The sequence below is a fragment of the Pterocles gutturalis genome, unplaced genomic scaffold, assembly GCF_000699245.1.
Source record: "Pterocles gutturalis isolate BGI_N339 unplaced genomic scaffold, ASM69924v1 scaffold37870, whole genome shotgun sequence".
Classification (NCBI taxonomy): Eukaryota; Metazoa; Chordata; class Aves; order Pterocliformes; family Pteroclidae; genus Pterocles; species Pterocles gutturalis.
In genome coordinates, this window is record NW_010147152.1 from 3,634 (window position 1) to 25,576 (window position 21,943).

At 39.5% G+C, this 21,943-nt stretch overlaps 1 protein-coding gene across 1 annotated transcript; it reads right to left on the bottom strand.

The window, feature by feature from the left end:
• Nucleotides 1–813: 813 nt before the first annotated feature.
• On the bottom strand, nucleotides 814–14,144 carry STAM2 (signal transducing adaptor molecule (SH3 domain and ITAM motif) 2). The gene is made up of 13 exons (XM_010085964.1): nucleotides 14,062–14,144; nucleotides 11,471–11,546; nucleotides 11,155–11,250; nucleotides 8,980–9,126; nucleotides 7,735–7,804; nucleotides 6,830–7,016; nucleotides 5,885–5,979; nucleotides 5,049–5,131; nucleotides 4,779–4,866; nucleotides 3,942–3,996; nucleotides 3,162–3,315; nucleotides 1,520–1,689; nucleotides 814–1,293 (listed from the first exon to the last, which is right to left on the bottom strand). The coding sequence occupies exons 1-13, from the start codon at nucleotides 14,097–14,099 to the stop codon at nucleotides 1,062–1,064; spliced, it is 1,491 nt and encodes a 496-aa protein (XP_010084266.1). The 5' UTR covers nucleotides 14,100–14,144; the 3' UTR covers nucleotides 814–1,061.
• Nucleotides 14,145–21,943: the final 7,799 nt, after the last annotated feature.

The following is a 21,943-nucleotide window of genomic DNA, read 5'->3' on the forward strand; positions in this document are numbered from 1 at the left end:
TTTCTTTTCTCAGCCACCAAATGCTTCCACAGTTCCAAAGCAATTCCTTTTCTAAAGACACGTCTGTCATTTTCAAAATGCAACCACTCCTTGTGTTAAACGAGGAGCACAATCCCACTCACAAAGCATGGGGATTCTGCATTAAATACACCTTTTTCCAACGGTTTAAGAGTTTCTCCAACTGTAATCGGTGTTTATTTAGACACAGTGGCAGAGAAAGGAAATCCAAGAGAGGCAAGAACCCCCTGGTCCCATAAAGATGATTCCTGCTCCACTCAGCTCCCCACTGGAGAGGGAACAAGGCAGATTCTCAGAGTCTTAAGCTTCAAACATTCTTGAGCCCCTCCTTTACCACAAAGAACTACGATACTCCTTCACTTCTACTTGCATCCAAAAAGGAAAAGAGAAGAGATTCTGTACAAGTTTCTGGCTCAGCACCTTGTATCCGCAGACACTATAAAAATCTCATTTTACGTATTTCTGTAGGTGCATGGTCCTCACTGTCACAATATCAAAACATTTTCTCTTCCAGCTCTCATTGGCGGAGCTCCTGCAGTTGTTCCCATTTCGCAGCACACGTCATATTGCAAAGCTCGCTACAGCAGCGTGGAGAGAAGCTGGTCTCTAAAGCTGCAGAGGTTCTCTGAAGCCACTTGGATAGAAAGATTATAGTAAGAAGCCAGGGGAGGCAACGCGTAACAAGAGTAATACATAAAAAATGATTAACCACCCTCAAGTTTTTAGAAACGCATTTAAAAAATTATTTTTGGACAATCTTTTAACTTAAGATTCACACGTGGTGTTTCTTGAAAGCACTGAAATAAGGGCTCAAAGGAATCTGAAATTATTTCAAACTATCAGCTAATCTAGTTCAAGCTATCTTTATGCAAATGCTTAGCAAGCAGATCTGATGAATATTTTTTTCCTGGCATCACCCTAACGCAGCAAGTTGGGTTATTTAAAAGGAAAATGTATTTCGATATCGGTGACAGGTATTCATAAAAATCATTGGGTCAGGCAACCTTTATTCATTAATTCAGAAATACGAGCTGGTTTGTTTTTTAAAGGAGAGGCTGTTGGTGGTAATTTGTTTGTTGCTGTAGAACGGAATGAGCGGGAACTGCCACAGGATAACCTGGTCCTTGAGGCAAACTCGATGCATTATTCTGGTAAGCCGACATATCCACCGACATCCCCATCTGCTGCTGGCTGTAAGCAGCTGTGCTGGCAGCTGACGGAAGGCCAGGGTTCTGGTTCACGTACGGCTGGTTTAACACAGAATCTGGTCCTGGGCTGTAACAAAACAAAACAAATCTCATTCTGACAAGTTCATGTCTATTTATCTGCTAAGCAGATTTGCAAAGAAGAATATTACTTAGTCCAAAAGCAATCTGTATCTTCAAAATGATCAAACAGTATTATGTGTCATTGTAAATATCCCATGAACATAAAGCCTCTGGACAAAGTAGTAAAATTACCATTGGGAAGAAGGTAATACAACAGTTTGCTGAAGCAATACCTTAAATACGCGGCTTGAGCTGGCTGAGTTGCTCCAGAAGAATTTATACTTTGAGGCAGAGACCTCAACTGCCCCATCTGATCAGGTCCGAGGCTGTAACCGGGGGAAATGGTGACTTGGTGAACACCCTGGACCATGTAGTTTCCACTAGGTGGCTGTACAGGATATGACTGCAAATTAAAAAACAAACATTGTATACCTTTTCTTTTCAATTAAGTATCAGCAAAGGTGGCAGAGAATACCACTACAATGAACAAACAGGCTAGTGTTCAAAGGCTCAATGAACATCAACTAATTTTTCCAACAAGGGTCTAAAACCAAAGCATGTAACTTCTCACAACACATTTTAAATAGGCGTCCTTTCTTTCACCAGAAGGTACCTTTTTCAGAAATCCATTGCTAACAGGGTCAGTGCTTAACAGCTGAAAGAACCTTGTGTATCACATACAAGACTGCTGCCCCTCCCAGAAACCTTATTTATTTCTCTCTAGTTGTCTTTAAAATGTTCAATCCTTACATATTTTGATGCACGGAGTAGGAAGATGAGCACCATATGAGATTTGTTATTTAACACATTTTGGTAATTAAAACATAAGAATATTCTAAGACTATAAGACAAAAGGAAAGCAAAAACTTTAGTTTCTTTTATTTCTGGTTTAAGATAATGCAAATCTTTACTCAAGATTCAGACAGAACAGAAGGTGTAACATGCTTAGTCCACAGAAGTCTACGCGGCTCACTGGTTCTGCGCTGAGCTCAGCATGGTCAGCCTTGTCTTGTGTTCTTCACTGCTGGAAGCATGCATCTTGGAAGAAACAGTAAACTCCAGTTGCCTCTTGGCTTAAATTACTTTTTAACCTCCAAATATAGTGAATTTTCCATCGCTAGCAGCAGTTAAGGACATGGAATTACTTTTAACTGACATATTTTCAGATCTAGCAGTTGCTATGGCAACTATTCTTTTCCCACTGAACAATTAACATTAAAGAAAAATTCACTTAAAGGGAAAACACTCATTCTACGCTTTCTCCAAAAAAGATCTTGAAAAATCTCTTTCTCCTCCATTTTTATTTTCTTAAAGCACCAACATGGCACATTGGAGATACTGTAAAACAGTTTGGAGCAACTACACCCCCTAATACAACATGTTCATTTCTGAAGGAAAAGAGAGCTAAAACCAGAGTAGTGTTTCTGTATTTAGAAGAAGCACACTGCACTCGTCATTAATGCCCTAGTATTAAAGTCCACTCATAGCCCCGCTACGAGATAAGGTGGTAACATTTTACTTGAAGACTGAGGACATGACTCACAGCAAGAATATCCACCAAGCTGCTGAAACACCCAGTTCTAACTGTAAAAAATTAATCATGGAAGGAATCTTTTAGTATTATCGATACAGCATCTTTCTGTTAAGTAGAGCAAAATCACCAACTAGACCTTACTGTACAAAGGGGTACCTGTAAACTGAAGTACTCTGTTCTAGTGTGTAAACGATACTTTATTCTAAAGGCTATAAAAAGTCACCAGGCAATGTCAGATTGTTCGTAGGCTAGCAAGAATGCGTACACTTCGTTTTTGCTGTCATCTTTTAAAATAGAAATCTATATCAGGAAAGTCTCTATTTCCAGCAAGGGATACTGACCTGCACTGAAACTCCAGAAGATGTAGGTGGGTATTGTGCGGGATGGTGGAGTTTTGAGTAGGCTGAATACAGTGGTGTTTCATTCATCAGTTTGTTATAGAGCTCCAGAGCTTCTAGAACTTTCACATTCAATTCAGATAATTCCGAATGTTTTCTGTTTCAAAACAAATACACCCAGACACTAAGTTTCTCTAACATCTACTGTTAGATAGTAAAAAAGAAGAGTGGTTCATTAAACAGTTTTGAATATGCAAGGAAGAAAAACTTGAAAAGGTAGATGGTCAATTTCTTACACATCTAAGCTGCCATTCTGTCTGGAAGGAGAGGCCAAGTGGCGAACAACTATTCTTCCCTAGCTGCAATAAGGCAAGCAACTCTACAGGTGCCAGCTACCTTTTAACCACCCTCAAGGTATCTCTAGGAGTCTGAGGAGGAAGAGGTGGAGATAGAGTTGAATAGATTTTCCTGTGATGGAGGACAGTCAGCAGCAGTCCGAAAACACCAAGCTCTAGACAGAGTGCAAAAGCCTCAAAAAGCACTAATATAAAATGCACTCAGTAACTTCTGCAGTAAATTCTGGAGAGCAGAAATCAAGTCTTACTACACGCACTGGGACCTCAGTACCTAAGTGTTAAAAAACAAAGCTAGAATTGTCAATATTTCTTTCTTGCAAAATTTTCTAGCTTGGGAGATGAAAGAGCAAGTAACAAAAAAATTAATACAACTGCACAATTTAAAGTAAATTACAGTAAGTAAAGCAGAAGCTACGTTACAGCTCACCTATCTATCTCTTCTAGTTTTTCATCTATCATTGGACCCATCTGTTGACAAATATCTGTGAAGACAGAAGTGTCAAGGTAGTTAGTGCCTTGCACAATTATACTTTATCCAAGCACACTCAAACAGCATACGAAATTGGAGAGCGCACCCAGTTACCGTGCGTGTCCCATTCCTCCAGCCCAAGCAGACAGGAAAAATACTTCTGTTATTCCGCTTTGTCACCCTCACTCCTACCCTCTCAAACAAAAGACTGCTGATGAAACACATGGAAAATTTTGCATTTCTGCTTGCACTGCACAAGACCTGTGACTTTCAACTCCTACTGAAATATCCCGTCGAGACTGCCTGTGAATCTCTCTAGATCTGCTGTACTGTAGAGCTTCCTTCACCTTCCCTTTTTCCATTCTAGGAACGCTCCTTTTCTAACCTATGCTCAATTGTTACTACACACCTTGAACTAATTGGCTCTTAACTGAACTGAACTCTCCTCCTGGCCAGCCATATTTTGGAGAAATTTTGACACAAAATTAATTGCCTATTTCAAGCAGAGTTTTGATGGGTGGATGGATCTTGCAAAGATCAGGCATTGTACACTAGCTGCAAGTTATGCAAATTACTCTGCTCAACATGGAGTTGGCTTGGCAACTATTAGAAAATGTAGAGCTATACATATAGTTCCACGCTCCCACTGTGAAATAAGCTATTCTACAGCACACTATTAGTTCAGATCACACTTTCTCTAAGCTTAAAATAAATGTGAAAGAATTACCAGCTCAATCCACAAAAGGTAATTGTGAGAAGAAATACAAAAACTAGCTAACTTAGCACTCAAAGTACCTTCTGAGTCTAGAAGATCTGGAGAATCTAGCTTTAAATCTGTAGGATCTATACTCTGAAGTACCTGCAGTGTTTTATCCATCTTGTCCTGAAAGGTGAAGGGAAGATTAAGAACAGTTATTTCTGAAGCACGGCAGAGACTGTTTTAATTTTCAAATACTAAAACGTTCTTTATATAGAAAGAATTATCCGCTAACATTCAGTAACAAAAGAATGTTTTCAACCAACATAAAATCTCAGCGATTTTTTATATTGAAAGTGACTGCATACCTCATCTATATAAACTGGCTCAGGTTCCGTGTTCTTAATTTCTTCTGTAGTATCCTCAGGAAGAGAATTTTTATCCACAGTTGCTGAAAGAACAAACATTAGTTTCTTTTCTGCAGCTGTGTTACAATGCTAACTTAAAACACACATTTTCTCCTTGCTTGCCATCAGATCTTTAAACAAGAGAGCAAGAGAGAAATTTGAATAAGTACTTTAAGCAGTGACGCACCTAGCTGCTGGAAGAGGGAAAACGGGTTTGTCTAGAAAATGTTCTGACAAGCTGCTTCCTTTGGGCTGTTAGCCCGATTGTGAACCTAAGCCCAGGAAGGGAAAGACTCTTGAGTCATATTAGCATCTGAAAACACCTCCAACACACCTACAGTTACTTTCAGCCAAGCCGTAAGTGTGAAGATTTATTTTGGTACCACGAGCATGAATAAAGCGAACAATGTGATTCCTACAAACCACTGACACGGGTATGAACGTTGTTCTATACTAGGTCTGATGTCTGAAAGGAGACTTTGACATTTTAAATGGCAAGTTACTGGATTCGTATGTAATATGTTACGGACAAAGAATTATGCTAAATTGAAAGTAATTTCTGTAACAGGAAAAAGGTAACAACTCAGAAGAGAATCAGAAGATAGAAGTCATTGAAGTGAGCTACAGCCGTGATATATGCTTGCTTGCTTCCTCATTTGAAACAAGGGCAGGATTTCTCTCTCAATTCTTTCTTGGGCTGACTTCAGGAAATTATTTTGCTGATGGGCTAAATTAGTAGTTCCACCATCAGCCCACTTTTCTAAAATAAAGCTGTCAGCTTTTAGTAGTTAACTTACCTGCCTCAGGTTCCACATTTAAGTCAGAAGTCACAAAATTAGATGGAAACAGTCCTACTCCTCTATGATTTTCACCCTTCCACCAATTGGCGTCACTGGGGAAATAAAGATGTATTACAAAACTCTGACCATTAACGCTAGTATCAGTGACACATTTTGGGCTTCTGACAGAAAACCCGCGCTATCTAATACGCTGTTTTCCTGTGTATCCGATAACAAAGGCAAAGGAGAATATTTGTAGAGACTAGCAGCAAAGCCGAAGACAGGAGCTGGGGCAGACAGGTGGCGAGGAGAAGAGGAGGGATGGGGGGAAGTCAAATCATTCAGCAGCAATCACTCAAAATTTAACACAACTCTTCAGTTCTTTAGATTGATTAGATGATAGCCCATTATAGCTTCATCTAAAAGTTTAGAAAAAGTACACAAGCGGGGACTAACATTAGAAATATAATTGATCTGTCACCGTCTATTAAATCAGAACAGCATTAGCAGGGAAGAAGTTCTGCTTCTTAGCTATCATTGGGGCAACAGTGATAACAATAATTATCTTAAGTATTTTTTCTTCAGTTTTATTCTTAGAAAGTGTGATGCTTGATAGCCAGAGATTTAGCAATTTCTGGAAGCAAAACTGTAATATATATGTATATTCTTATGGCATATGTTATAACCAACTAGCATTTATCTCAAAAACTATGAATTAAACTGGACCTACACCATGGCATGAAATACCCCCAACACAATACAGTGAGGTTTGCCCTGCACCAAAAATGACTTGAGGTCAAGAACTTGGGGTATGGAAAGAATAGTGGAAGATAAAGGGATCTGAGAGAGGCCAGAGTGACAATATACATTTCTGTGAGGAAAAAATGCATCAGAGGTGAAAATTGCTATCCTAAGAAAATAACAGTTCTGGAATAAAGGCACCTTCATCAGACTATGTCATACCTGTCATCCAAAACCAAAATAATTTCTCCACTTTTAAAGGTGAGCTCATTGTCCTCGACAGCTTCAAAGTCATACAGAGCTCGCACCTTCCTCGCGTTCTGATTGTTTTGCTGAATTTCTGCAGACGGGTACAAGGATTTAGTTTCCATTTGTTGCTGTTTCTGCTCTTGCAAAGACAATTCGATAGCTACAATTAGGAAGGAGAAAAAAAAGTTTGCATATTTTACCCCTGTATACAAAAGCAGTTTGCTTTCCTAATTAAAAAAATTATTGCTATATTATAAGCATGGTCTGTATCTGCTTCTCTCATATTTTAAGTTTAAAATCTTTGCTACAAACTACTATTCGTATTTCACATTTCAACAGCTTTACTCTGCCCTGCAACAGGATTAAAAAACAAGATGTAATCACACACAAGTTATGAAAAATGTAAAAACCCCTCTGTTCTCATGGTACAGGCCACTCCTTGAAGCAGTGCACACTACTAATGTCAGTAGCAGCATCAGCATGATCAGAAATACTGAAATTCTTCCCTATGACACCTAAGCAACAGTAACTATATCCAAGAAAGAGCAGAAAGAATAAAACATTTAATTTTTTCTTAAGGCCTCAAGGTGAAGGCTAAAACAAAACACGTGGGTGCAGACCAGAAAAGACCAAGTTCTCTGGAGAGAAAGCAGTCACAAGACAATGCTAATGGCTACGTGATTGGGAAAAATATATCTTACCCCAAATCCTCATCCGTGAGGAAAACACCTCGAATGAAACAGTACACTAACTCCCAACCTGCTCTGCCCTTGCTTTCAATTCTGTGCAGCAGAAGAGAGGACAACTTCCTATTTCCGTGCATTTGAACAAAGCTCCTAGAGCCCAAGCCTAACTCAAGGCTACAACTAGCAATTTACCTTTAGCTATATCTTCATCTTCTTTGTTTTTACTTAATGATGAGCCATTCTTAGCAGCATTTGTGGTAGCCTGCAAGTGTATTAACAATAGAATAAGTTCAGGTTACACAGGAAAAAGAAAGCTCTGTAATTATATACTTTAACAAATTAGTAATAAGTTGTTCCTGGTTAGCTGCCTTACTGCAGCATTTCATTACTGAATCAATATGACCTTGTAGAAGAAAAAAAAATATTACTCTTCAGAATCTCAGCCAGGTTTTATTTTGTTTTCAGCAAGGAACAAGGTAAAATAAATAATCACATCTAATTGAAATAACTGATCTAATTTAAATAATTATTTTAGTCTCATTTAGTAAAGTGAGACCACTCATTTAAATGACTGCTCTTTCCACCTTTGTCCTCCACCCCCCCCTTGAAAAGGGAAGAAAAGCTCCTTGGAGTCCTACGTCTGTGAAGACCCAGGTTATTAAGCAGCAGATTAGGCTTGCTGAAAAGGGAGATCTGTCCATATCAGAGCAAAGAGCCACCCTCTGTCTCTGCTGGTGGGACAATGGGAAAGAAGAGAAAATGGACATCGAGTTGGGAGCTGCTGACTTACATAATACGAGTCTCCACAGCATTCTTAAGAGTTCTCCTTCCAACAAGGAAGTCTTCCTGCACATACCAGGAATGAAGAACCTAATTCCAGACACTTGTGCCTAGGACTTATCAAAGGTCCTAGAAAACAATTCCATACAAGTGTACCAAAGACTAACAAATCTCAGCTTTGCTTGTTTGAAGTGCAGTATATGAGGTAAAAACACCAAGATGTCATTTTATACGTATTTGTAGGAAAGGAAGCATAATTGGTTGCCAGTATTCTAGATCTCCCATGTTTCTGCCATACGTTTTAACACATATCCTAGATTTAGAAGTGAAAACATCTTTGTGGAGGAAGGAAAGATTGTAAAAGTAAAAAAAAACCTTCTGTGTTTAATACAGAGAAAAGTAAACTTCATGTAAGGAATACATCGTAGAAGCTGCAATTCTAATTTTCAGGACTGATCTTCACCTGACTCATAATTAACATGAAAATATTTAGAAGCAGCAATAATAAGGCACAGAAAAAAACCACCTGTCATCCTATCTGCCAGCTAGAAGATGAGGCATAATATACCACCAGAAGTAAAATACAAAGGGTGAGGCTGGGGATGGGAGCAATCCCATCTACTGCAGAGCCGGTATCTATCCCAAATCAGCTTTTACCTGTGATCCAGCTACAGGAAAAGTTACTCCTTCTTCTTTTAAAGATTTAATAGTTGCAGATATTAAGCTACATTGCGGATCTTTCTGAAATTCTTCTGACCACTCCACCATTAGAGTTTTTAGCTTTTCACATACTTTTGGATGAGCCTAGAAGACAAAATTGCATAGAAAGAGACGCTTGTACCCCAAAATGAACAGAAACAGTTGTTCCCTCTGGGTAAAATTTAGCTACCAAACCCATTTTACTATCAATATCCTTAATAATTGTTTTGATTAAAGAAATTTGGAAAACAGAGCCTAGAATATATGGTCTTTCATACAATGATTGCGATACTACAGAGAGCATGCTTTGCTTCTGGAGCATCATCCTTCCCTTGGAAAGCTGGCGTAGTTTCCAAAACCATGACCCCAATGCAGCAACAGGCTGCGGGTAGTTCGGATTTCCCTGATTCTACCAAACTGGTTACTTTAAATCAGGTCTCCTTCCAGCAATCCTGTGAGGCAAATTCTCTTGCACAGTCTGGCAAAGGAAGATATTTGCTTGCAGTGGGGGTAAACCAAGATCAAGCTCGTGCTCTGCCTGCAATTCCTCTGGCTCCCACATTCTTCTCCAGCCCCTCACACAAAAGAGCCTCTGCAGCTCCCCTCCAGCCTCACCCACAGGATTTACAGCTACTCTAAATCCACACAGGACCACTGATTTCATTCAACACTGCAGATTTTATGTGATAACAGCCTCACCCAAAGTGATAATCCACCTTCAGAAAAGCAGGTCAGAGTCACGTATTACGCTAAGTGTATGCCTAAAAAAACCCCTTCTGAGTATACCTCAGCTACACATCAGCTCCTGTTAATTCTGTAATCATGTAACAGCCTTAAAAAAAATTATTGGGGCAAAAAGAGCAACTCTTCAATAGAGCAGCTAATACATTTGAAGGTCATGACAACACTACGGGGGCAGAACATGGACCAAAGCACTCCAGCCTCCATACACTTTCTGGTTGACAGTTAATGAGAAGACTGTGGTCTGAACCCAAAGCATCCAAACTAACCTCAGGATACTTGCTGGTGAATAAAGGTTCTGGAGCTGCTGGACTCAAACATGCATTTAATCAAAATAAGAGATGTAGCTTGATAGGCTCATCATCAGCACAAATTTGTGACACTTGTCTGAACTCATTTTCTTTTGGAGAAAAGGGAAAAAGTACAATTTTATCTTCCCTCTGAAGTTTACTCCTCCAAGTGGGCCAGGGACAGAGGTGAAAGATAAGTATTTCCCAACAACAAAATAATTATGCCCCAGCAGACCACTTTTCAGTGGGATCAAAGATTTGTTTTTTCCGTCCACAAGTGCTGTCAGACCATGAAGGTCAATGTTCTATTTCAGAATGCACCATGGCTAATGAGAACAAAGGGGAGGACTTTAAGACCTATTTTTCCATATAAAGTGAGAAACAGAAGAGCTGTGAACTCATTTTGCTTCCCAGCAATTTTATTAGTTTCCTTAATTGCTTTGCTCCACCTCTGATGATTCCAGGCCTCCCATATATTTGAAGACTAACTTCTTTTTGTCTTCAACTGGAGCAGTAATTAGGGGAAAGTTGTTTCTGCTCATTCAATTCATTACATCCAGATTTAGATCCCATCAGCTGCTTGACCCTAACTCCCATTTAGATCTCCCTTTCCTGGTTACCTCCCCATTCAGCATTCTGAGAAACTCTGGAAACTAAAAAATTTGTCTGAAGACTTCATCTGTTCCCTTGTAAAAACGTAGTTTAACCTTCTCACAGTTTTCCCTTTGCACTTCAGCCCATGAATTTCATTCAAGCCAACGAAAAACTCTCTTTAAGAAAAGCTGCCTTCACCATTATCAAATTAATTGGGCTTACGAAGAGTCACAGATTTTAATTAAAATCGCTCATGTAATTTGTAAAAAATTGGAGTAGGTATTATCAACCTGTCACTTCTTTAATACATGATATTTTAATAGTAAAACTTAAAGTACATGAATTTCAGTGATAAAACAAACAGCCAGCAGTATCTGCAACTGCACCAGAACTAGGAAATGCATATTAACTAGAACGTTAGTTTTGCCAATTCTTTGCTATGCTGAGACAAAGCAATGAAGTTAACAAAATAATTCTCCCCCAGTACTTCAGGTTATAAAAAAATTACCTTATTTATTATACTTCGAGCTTCACTAGCAAAATCACGAGAACATACTTCTAAGTGAAATATTTTTCCACAGTTTGATACACAGGCTCCTAAAAGCTGACAACAGAAACACAATTGTGAAAACGTATGACAACAATGAAAATAATCCAAAAAAAGTATACATTAAAAAGAGTTAAATTTAATCCTCTGTTCAGCATGCACACTCTCACTGACTTCTACTGAAGATACATAAAGGTATCAATTGATCAGTACACATTTAATAGCTGCATTACACAAAAGAATACAAAGGTTTTGAAAACAGTGATAGTCTACTCACTGTAAGTGCTTGCAAAGCCACATGGGGAACTTTATGATTTACTCTCTTCATGATGGCTTTAAGGCAATCCTTTGCTCTGAAAAAGGAAGAAACTATTAGTGACAAATGTGACTGACGCGATCTGCAGAACAAGTGATACCAGGTACTCAAGTTGGGTAAGCAAACAAAACTGATCTACCGAAAAAAAAAAAAAAAGTAACTTAACCTAAACTCTTCCCAGAGCTACTCTGGAAAAAATATTTAACAACTTGTTTGTTCTTATATGGATACCGGATTGGAACAGACTCCATTTCTACACTGGCATTTTGTAGTAATTTCCATAAAATTGCTCACAGGCCATAAAGGGAGCAATTGCCATTAAGCTGAGGAAATGGATTTGAAGTAGACAATGAAAGAAACGTCTACATTAAAAAAAAATGAATGAGGAGCAGTGATGACTAAATAAAAGGTTATTTTACTGGCCACTGTAAAGGGTCTCTATGGATTTAATCTAAAAATCGTGCTCACAGGTTGTCAGCTCTTGGATCCCATTTTCAAGACACTAAGGACACTAAGATTTTATAATTTGTTTCAGTAAAGTCTGAGATAAGTATAGAATAATGATTAGCACTCTAAATCTTACTCTACTGGGGAGTTTCATACTTAAAATGAGCATTAATGGCATGCATCAGCTACATGGGCTGAAGCGTGTGTCAGGCTTCATTAACACGATTATTCTGAACCCCCTACAAACATGAAACCTCTTGTAAAGAGCTGATGCAGTATCTTGACAACTCACTTGCAGTATACTTGAGCCGCTACATTATCGGAACACAGAAATGTCACTTTACGCAGGCACAAGTGAAAGTCACTGTTGAAAGCAGCGGACCAAACACCTACTGCCCCTTCCTAGGGCAACACAGTCCCCTGCCCTTCCTGACCAAGGCTTCAGCAGCCACGCAGTCCTGGAGCAAGGAACTGAGCTGGCTGAGCACATTAGCTTTTAGCCAGATCACTGCTCAGATGGGATTCACCAGAAATCCATCGCACAAGGGGCTAGAGGAAATATCTGACAACCCTCTTCAGTGCAAATTCTCTCTCCTGTCAATTTAAAGTTGTCATGGAATTGCAACCTTAGGCAAAGCTTAAAAAAAAAACCTGTACAGAAATGAAACCAAAACCGTTTCACTGGTGGCATTAAAGAAGATGTTTGCTTCAAGATTCTGTTTCAAAAGAGGTCTGTTTCAATGTCTTGTGTGTACCATAGCGAGGAAGATTTTATGCCACTATATCAAACAAGATAATAAGCTGCATCTATACTCACATTTTGGTTTGGAGAGGTAGTCTGGTTTTGAAACTGATCATTTCCACATGTTGCATGTTTAGTTCACAGTGGAGTTTTGTGCACGCAAAGTTATTTCCTTTCGGAAGAAACTAAGCCAGAAGCTCCTCTGTGCACACTAAGTGTGCTCCAACCTCTCAAGGAGCCATGAGAGTCAGAGCCAGTGACTGGATCTGCAGCCAAGTTTGCACCCATGCTGGTGTGGATAGTAAGTTTAGGCGAAGAGATTAAACCTGTTCTGAAGGGGCAAAAAAACCCAAACGCCCTGAGCTGCAGATTGGATGGATGCAGATATATACTAAGATTTAATTACATATTTTAAAGATATATAGTTATATATTTTGCACATGTAATCTAAAAAACCACTAATTTTGAAAAAATCTCTCTTCCTCCAAAACAAGTAGATTTAAAACAGTTCCCTCTACAGAAGTTTTTTGGCACTTAAAAAACCAGAGATTTTAAATAAAAGACTCCAAGGACATTCTACACTTTTTTCCTTCAGGACTAAAGATTCCCAGATTGAACAGATTTACTACTATTCTGTGTGGGAGGTAATTAATAAGAAGAAAAACCCCAAGACTTTCTCAGTGTAGTGATCTTAAACATTACATATCACTGATAAAAATTCTAAGATCACTTTGGAATTGAGCTTATGCACTAATTCAGGTTTCCTTCAAAATTTAAAACGTTATCACTCAAAACCTTGCAGTTCAGCAAATACTTTTGGCCATTATAGGATCACTGAACTGCCACTTGTGTTTCAGTATTGCCACTTAGGCTAAACTGATTCAAATTGATCTGGGTTTTGATCCCCATTTTCTTCCCTTTTCTCCTCTACCAGTCCCATTCTTCCTAATGAATGAACACAGACAAATCTTTCTCATCAAACTTCTAACTGTCCTAGCTAGATAATTTTCTGCAAAGAAACCAGTTCACTTTTTCCTAATGGCACAGTTGCTTCTCAAAATTCATTCAAGATCATTAAATATGATTAAATAAATATGATTAACTTGGTCTACTGTGTAAAACTCCCCCAAAATTAGACTGCACTCGGCATATACAAATGGCTCCACTAGAAATCCTGTTGGAACGTTTCTTTCAAAGGATTTTAAAGCCAACTGCATAGATCTGTAGAGCTTGCAGAAGTGTCAGGTTGGCAGCACTTTTTGCACAGCTGACTGCGATGAGCATTTTGAGACGCGTTCCCTCTGAAACAGTATCCTTCTCCACATGAACATGAAACGACACGCTGTAATGCTGCGATACTTACCCATTAGGAGTGCTTCCAACTTTGTCACATATATCCATAATCAGACCCCAGTCCTCGCTGGTGTTATACTCATTTGTAGCTTTTTCTACAAAGAAAAACAAGACTGATTAAGTGGAATACCCTTTTAAGTTCAGCTTCTAGACTCACTTTCTCAGCTGTACCAAAAAAAGGAGACTCCACATACAAAATACTGAGAGGCAGTGTCTTTGACAGATTAGCGCTAATTCCTGCTATCTCGTAAAGTGTTATGCACAGTTTTCAGCGCCGGCTAACAGATGTGATAAGTATTTACAAGTTCCAAAACCAGAAACAACTCTTGAAGTGTAATATTGTAAATGATGACAAACAAACTGCTTCTGCACGGTTTGTTTAGTTACTCCAGGTTTACATCATAGCCCTGGTTTAGAGTTTGCTCAAGGTCTTCTAATGTTTGCATGCCATTAAATATTTCACAGGGATGTTCCAAGAAAAAGGAAAGTCTCTGTCGGACTCTAAAGGAAAGCCATCTCCTCATTCAGTGTACTTATTACACTATTATTTTCTACTAGACCTTTCAGGAAATCTAAATGCCAGAAAAATAAATGGCATGGAAGGATTAATAAAAAAAACACAGAAGAGGGCAACAAAACCCAGACTGCTCTATCAAAATAATGTATCTCTAATTAATATTTGCAGCGTATCATTCTATATATTAACTGATAAGGCTCCATGTTATTTATTTGTGCTTTCAAGTTTTGATTAGAACCATGTTATTTTAATCACACGTAAATATTGCAATTATATTAAAATAGCTTATAAACAGCAAATTCACCATATGTTGCATTTTCTGCCTTAGGTTTTAATTTTAACTTGCCAATTTAATATTTTAACTAAATTAAAAAACAAGTTCTTTTAGATTTTTATGTTATATATTAAGCCCATCAGAATGCACTTCATCATCATGGCAATATCACAATCTGTACTTCTACAGAATTTTACTTCAGTAAGAGAAGCCAATAAATCCCTTTGGGACCAAGTATTTTAAAGCCTATTTACTAGATTAAAGCCGAACACAATGGTCACTATTAACGTGATGGTGTTCTGTGACAGCAGCTGTTCCAAAATTACAAGGTTTGCTGACAGCAATACTACTGCAGGATAAACCCAATTTCATGTGTGCAATTAAGCATCTTCTTTGGTAATGAGCTTCACGACTTAGTTGTGCAGTCAAAAGTTGCAACAATACTCGGGCTGGCTCAGCAGAATGGCTTCCACACCAAAAATGCAAGCGGAGCAGCCAACAGTGCCCCTAAAATCCTTTTGTTACAGATGTAAAAGCAGAGCGAGGAGGAGGAATGCAAATATGCACTTTTGGCCGCAGGTTATCTTCACAAGCTAGAATAACTTCTTAGAGGAAGCAAATATTGTGTTGAAAGCACGTTCCTACACCACAAACCTTCTTCAAAACTTACCTGGAATGGACATAATAGTTAAGTTTTCTTTTAAGTGCACGAATATTTTTAAGACACTAATACAAAAGTCATTGCTTGTTCTTGAAAATGAACGAGTGCCTGCAATTTTAAACACTCACATTCCATTTATCTAAAAAAATAAAAAAGCAAACCAAACCCCATCTGCACATTTCCTGGCTCTGTGAACCCTAAGTACTGAACAACCACAAAAGAACAGCGTAACGCAACATTCGGTGCACGCAGCTTCAGCCTTTCAGCCTGGGGTTGCCTGGGAAGTTCTGCCAGCTGAAGCTGCTTTTTAAAAGCATTGCCTTGCACGTCTCCATCGCCAGAGCTGTGAATCCTCTCATCGAAACCTGTCAGTCAAATTAATCCATCTCATCAAACGACAGCAGCCATGAGTTCTGCATAGAAAGCCAGCCCTCCAATGACAAATAGCACCGATGCCTATAAAAGGGACCGGGCACATGATTTAACAGCACTCCGTGGTGTCTGAAACCTGTCTCCCTCGGAAATTCTTGGAATATTTTAGAGATGCCTCTTTCCACAAGTCCCCCTCTTCCACAAGCAGAGAGGGAGCAGCTAACAGTAAACAGTAAGAAATGGTGGTAGGTCAACAAAAAGGCATGGAAACCAAGAAAAAATGAGGTTGTGTTTCACACCCGCGTCTTCAGAACCATAAACCGCCACAAACAGAAGGGACCAATGCTGCGCTTTGGCCCTGCCCAGCCTTAGCAATAATTGTCTCCATAGAACACATCTCAGACAATTTGAGAGGACAGACCTGTCTGACTTTGCTAGTAAGGAGCACTCCCTTCTAAAATATCACAGCAAAGAAACAAACTGAAATAGACACTCAAGACATAAAAACACCTAGGAAATTTTAAATTACTTTGATTGTTTACAGGCCAGTCAAATGCAAGCTTGTAAACCAACCCTGCAGTATAAACATTGCGGAAGCAAGCACTTTGCTTTGTACGTGCTGTCACGCAGAGACAATAAAAAGATCCCCACCAAGAGGGCCCAGTAAGGAACAGGGTAAAACGAGTGCAGGGGGGCAGCTCTGGGATCTCCAGCTCCTTCAGCCTGCCGGGACACATCAACAGCTCTCCTCCCTCTATGGTGTTGGTTATGTAGCCACAGGTGTCACTTCTGTCCCCCATAAAAGATTCAGAAGCGCTTGCCAGAGGATATGTGGAACTTTTCCTGGACACTTAGAGGAAATCAGGATCAGCTTCGCCTGGCACGACAGAAGGTGTCCCATGCTATCCTCATGGACTCTTCCACTCTCAACAGGCAGGCTTCATGTTTACCAGGCTCCGCTGAGGAGTTTTCAATGCCACACCTTCTACACCTTGAGGAACAGCACAGCTACCACAACACCTAGTGCTAATGACTCACAGCTCCCGTGCTCCTCCTGCTCTCCCCCAGCCAGCACATTTGGACATGGAGCCATACCAAATGCCAACTCCCTCCTCCTGTATCTGCGCAGCCTGTTCTAGGAGCAGACGTGGTCCCAGTGAGAATAGGAAGGCTGCTCTACGGCAAACTCTTACAACTTTTGAGACTTTCTTCCCTGCCAGCATGACAAATTTAACAGCATTTGTTTTTTTGCTTAACATGAGCTCCAGCTGAAGAATAATCTTGAAGGATAACTGCTTCACAGATGCTGAGACACGGACTTTGATCAGAAGTAGATGTGGGAGGATGCGTTTTTCAAGATTTTTTCAGTGCTAAGAGAATATAAACTTTAAAAAAACCACTATGACTTACACTCTGTAGTCTTCCAACTAATGAAGCAACACTAGACCTGAGCTTACTTCTATAGAAATAATGATAAAAGCAAAATATGCTTCTTTTTATTGCTGCTTGGTATATTTTTAAAAACCCACAAAGAATTAAAAATCCACAATTAAACTTTTAACTGGATCAGTTCCCTGATCTGATTTGCAATGCAGCTGCACAAAAAACTATGCCAACACAAGAGAGGAGATAGCACCAAAATGAGCAGCTGGGAAGGGGATGGGAACTGGGATGTTTACCGATCTTACTGCCAAAAGAAGAAATGCTTGTCAAGCTACTGCCTTAAAATGCTGTCACCAGCTCTTCCAGAGAAGAAGGTAATGCTTCACCATGGCGTCAAGTTTTTCTGGATCCTCCCTCTACCAGACAACATCCAAAAGGACTGCTGCATCCGAAAGGAAAGCTGAACATCACCCCTTCCAGCCTAACTGCACTAGTTTTTTTCCCCTTTTTCACAAAAAAGGGGAAGAGGAATACACAGAAAAAACACCAAAAGACAGGAAAAAATAATACTATGAGGACTGCAACTGGGCAACACATTGCAGTCCTCAAAAGCATCCCTGTTTACATCTTTTCAAACAGCATGTCTCTGAGGATCCTGGCACAACATCAAGTGTCCCAGATCTGCATTCATAATTAAGCGTTGCTACTGCACGTTCACTCTCCTGGGCCTGGAAACACCACGCAGAGCTCGCAGCCCCCATACAGCTCCTCTCTGTCGAGCTGCTGCATTCTCAGCCACGCACAGCCAGCACTGGGATCCCTCCGGTTTGCAGATGCAAAAGCGGCACGGGATCTATATTCACAATGGCAAGAAGAAAAGAATACAGCAAGAGGAACTGAGGGAATTTTAAAACACCTATACGAACACAAAAAGAGAAAAGAAAGGGAATTGCAGGAACCTCACAGTCCCAGAACTCCCCAAGCGCGATACAGGCACCCCAAAAGCTCAGTGGAGATCTCTGCCAAGGTAACCGACGTGACACAGTGATTCCTACCAAAAGTGTATCATGCTGTTAAACATCACAAACCTCTCACTGACTGCTGGGAATCTAGATCCCATTTAACACCCAGCACTGGCATTTGACACTGACACAGGGAAATCAGCAATCCCAGCCTGCTGACAGCTCTACTGCTACGCTGCCTAGCACATATGACCTTCAAACTTGGAAAATATTTGATATTTCAGTCCTGAATTCCCTTGAGCCAAGCTTGCCAGCAATGAGAAGTAACATGTCACTTAAAAAAAATTAAAAATACTAGAATGTAACATTTTTTTTCCACCTGTGTAAATTTTATTGCTAGAAACAGAGAGAAAATAAGCACTCAAGCACTGATTTAGCACAAAGAACTTTTCAATTTGGTATGGCATTTGCTAAACACTGTGGTCACTAAAATAAAAATTTTTTAGAGACTGATTTGCCCCCCCAAAGCTACATGAAATAAAATCTTGTCTGCACATAAATATTTCATCTTTTAGACAAAGCCATTCTAAGTATGTAAAAACAAGTTCATATATGAAAAGTGAAAGATAAAAAAAAAATGAGGACTACTCCAGACTACTGTTTTTCAGAAGATAAAGCAGAACCATACGGATCAAAATCAGAAATTAAATTCCAGGCACCTTCATTTGTTTACTTTGCCTTTGTATACCCCGATTAGAAAATTCTAGCTTTGATTTAACTAGTGATTATAGACGCGATGACACTGTGGTCATATGACTCGCATTTCCAGTAACACTGCATGGTCCGCTTGGTGCTTGCTGCAAAGACAACCCTGCTTGTAATGATCCCAGGTCTATTCATGGCACTGAATGCTATATTCCAAAAAAATTGGAGCAAAGTGGAATATTAAAATAACTTATTGCAATGTAATTGCAGTTCACTGAGAATAATTTTTCCAATAAATCTTTTGCTTAAAAAGCGAGTATAACATTTTGTTCCACTGAGTCAATGGGACAATAATCTGAAAAACAAACAATTTCATTTGTCAGACAGCCTGAAAACTACAAGAAAAACATTGAAAAGACTCCAAAGGGATTAACAGAGACTTGCACCCTAGAGCCTGGAAAGCAGCAAAACGAAAGTTACATAACAAAACATCCCTCATAATATAATTAAAAACAAAGAAAGTGAGGCTATGATATATTAAAGAAAAATAATCAAGGCGGGGTCAGGGAGCAGACCAGCAATAATCTCAAAAATGAGAAATAAATGCCATAAAATTGCAGACTTAGAATTCAGGAATTTTAATCAGTCAAATCAAGGTAAAGCCACAGACTGAAGACTGGAAAATATTGTCCTACATTTCAAGAAAAAAAGAAACACCCAAGCAACACCCAAAAAAACCCTCAATTACCTTGTCCTCAAACATTTCCAAGACTTTAGAACAAACGCTGAAGACAAGAATTATTACAGACTGAGAACTGAAGGGGAAACATGGTGAAGTGTAACAGAAAGCAGCCACTCTTTCTAGGCAAGGACATCACATCGAAGGCTAATCTAACATCAGCTGGCTGCTCAGAGCGCAGAGAAACTTTCTGCAGGATGCTACGTGTAAGTGACGGGCTACAGCTCCTGGATACTACAAGTAATGTAAAGTACTCTAATGAGGGTGGGGAGAGTTTACTCCCCAAATACCTCAAAAATCGGTCTTGAAATCAACATTAATATATCCTGGCTGACACTGTCAGCAAGGGTAAGGGCCTTACAGGGAAGCTAGAGGAAAGTTGTAAGGTTTCATCAATAAAAGGGAAGACTAAGACAAAACTTAAGGGGAAATGGAAACCCTTGAGGACTGGATTGGGGAAGGAAAAGGTAACAGTTAGTAGGACAAAAGGCAAATTCACACTGTCAGAGTCAATAAAAGATTCTCCCAGAAACGAAGTGCTCAGCAGTTGGAAACAAGAGGACAGTGATGAGTACGCTACGTTGTAGCACAAGAGGACACAGGTCACCAAGGTAAAGCAGCCACAAAAAGGCGAATACAATCCTAGAATGAAACCTGCCAGGTAAACATTGCAGCAAAGCACAAGGAAATACGAAACGCTATCACAGAAGTTATCAGCTATCCCTGATATGGTGTACAATTCTGGATGCCAGTCAAACTACACAGAAAAATACTTCCTCCTCCCTTGATCATGTCAACAATCTCATGCAAGAAGGCTAACTAAACAAAAGATCAAAGGGAATAGGCTTGTTCTCTATTGAAGGAGCAACTGCTTCGGAGATGAAGGTTATTTAAGAGGAAGGACAACGCTGGGAAAACAGCAAGTGCATATGAACTAACTATGAATAAATCTGGGCAGGAAATTAAAAAGCTGCTCACATTCCAAAGAACTGAAGTTTTGGAGTATCCTCTCAATAAGAAAAACAGATGAAAGAAACCCAGCTCCTCTAGAATGCTTTCCATAGGTTAATCCTGTGTACTGCAACTACATACAAAGCAACCAAAGCAGCCGCCAAGGAGCGAAGACCCTGCACAGCTCTGCTGAAAAGCAAACACATGAGTTTAGAACCACAAAAGCAAAAACAGCTGTGGCAAAGCAAAAGCATGTTTATGTACATTTTCTAAAGGTGTCCCAAGAAAACAGCAGTACTAGCTATACGGTGTGAAGAGAGAGCTGGATCAATCTCACTGCTGGCTGCTAACAAAAGCAGGGTCCTGTTCTTCCCATTAACCTTTGCAGGGCCATCCTGTCCCTCTTCTCACTACCATTTCACAGCCTTTGCTGAGCTGATTCAAGTCCCCAAACTTCCAAACTCATCACCTTCATAGGTAATCCAACCCACCTGACAAATACTTTCTTCCGTCAAATCAGTTTTCTGCCAAAAAGAGTTGAATCAGCTCAATGGTGAATAAAAAAAAAAAAAAAAAAAAAAAGAAAACAACTGGGAGGATGAGACCATGGAAAAGGATCTCTCCTTTCCAGCAGCATCACACCATCAGCTGGGCTCAAGTATTTTCTTACAAAGGTCCTGTTCTGTTGCACTTGTTTAATTGCAACAAGCACAGACAGTTACACTCAGTACATACAAGGAAAAACTGCAAGAGAACGGACTGTCACTTTTGAAGTACTATAGTCTTGAAGTCGTTGAAGCATTTAGGTTTGACAAAGAATTCTGCACAGATGCGAGAGCCCCCAGTTCTAAACGTCTTCATGCAAATACACTAGTGAGAGCCATGTGAAAGATAAGCCTGGCCAAACACCCATAAACCTTCACAAGGTATTTGAAATAACTGGAGTACGTGTAGCTGGTCTGGCAAGTTTCTACTTTCATTACAACCATAGGTCAACATTAAAAATCTCACAAGGGTTTCTGAGAGGAGAAGAAAGGGAATGCTTTTATTACACAAACTTTGCAGACATATTAAGAAAACAGTGCAAGTTACACTCAACAAAAAAACGATGGTGAGGTAAGAGGAGCACTCACAACAACCTCTTCCACCTGTACGCATCTCAGCCTTGAGAAAAATCCCAAGAACGCTGAATTCTTCTCTTACCTAAAATTCCAGTATAGCAAGAAATGTAAATCTGACTCCAGTATCCAGCTTAATTTAATTGGTTTTTCCAGTGCTTTGATTCAGAATAGGCATTGGTTTAAAAAAAAAAAAAAAGGGGGGGGGGG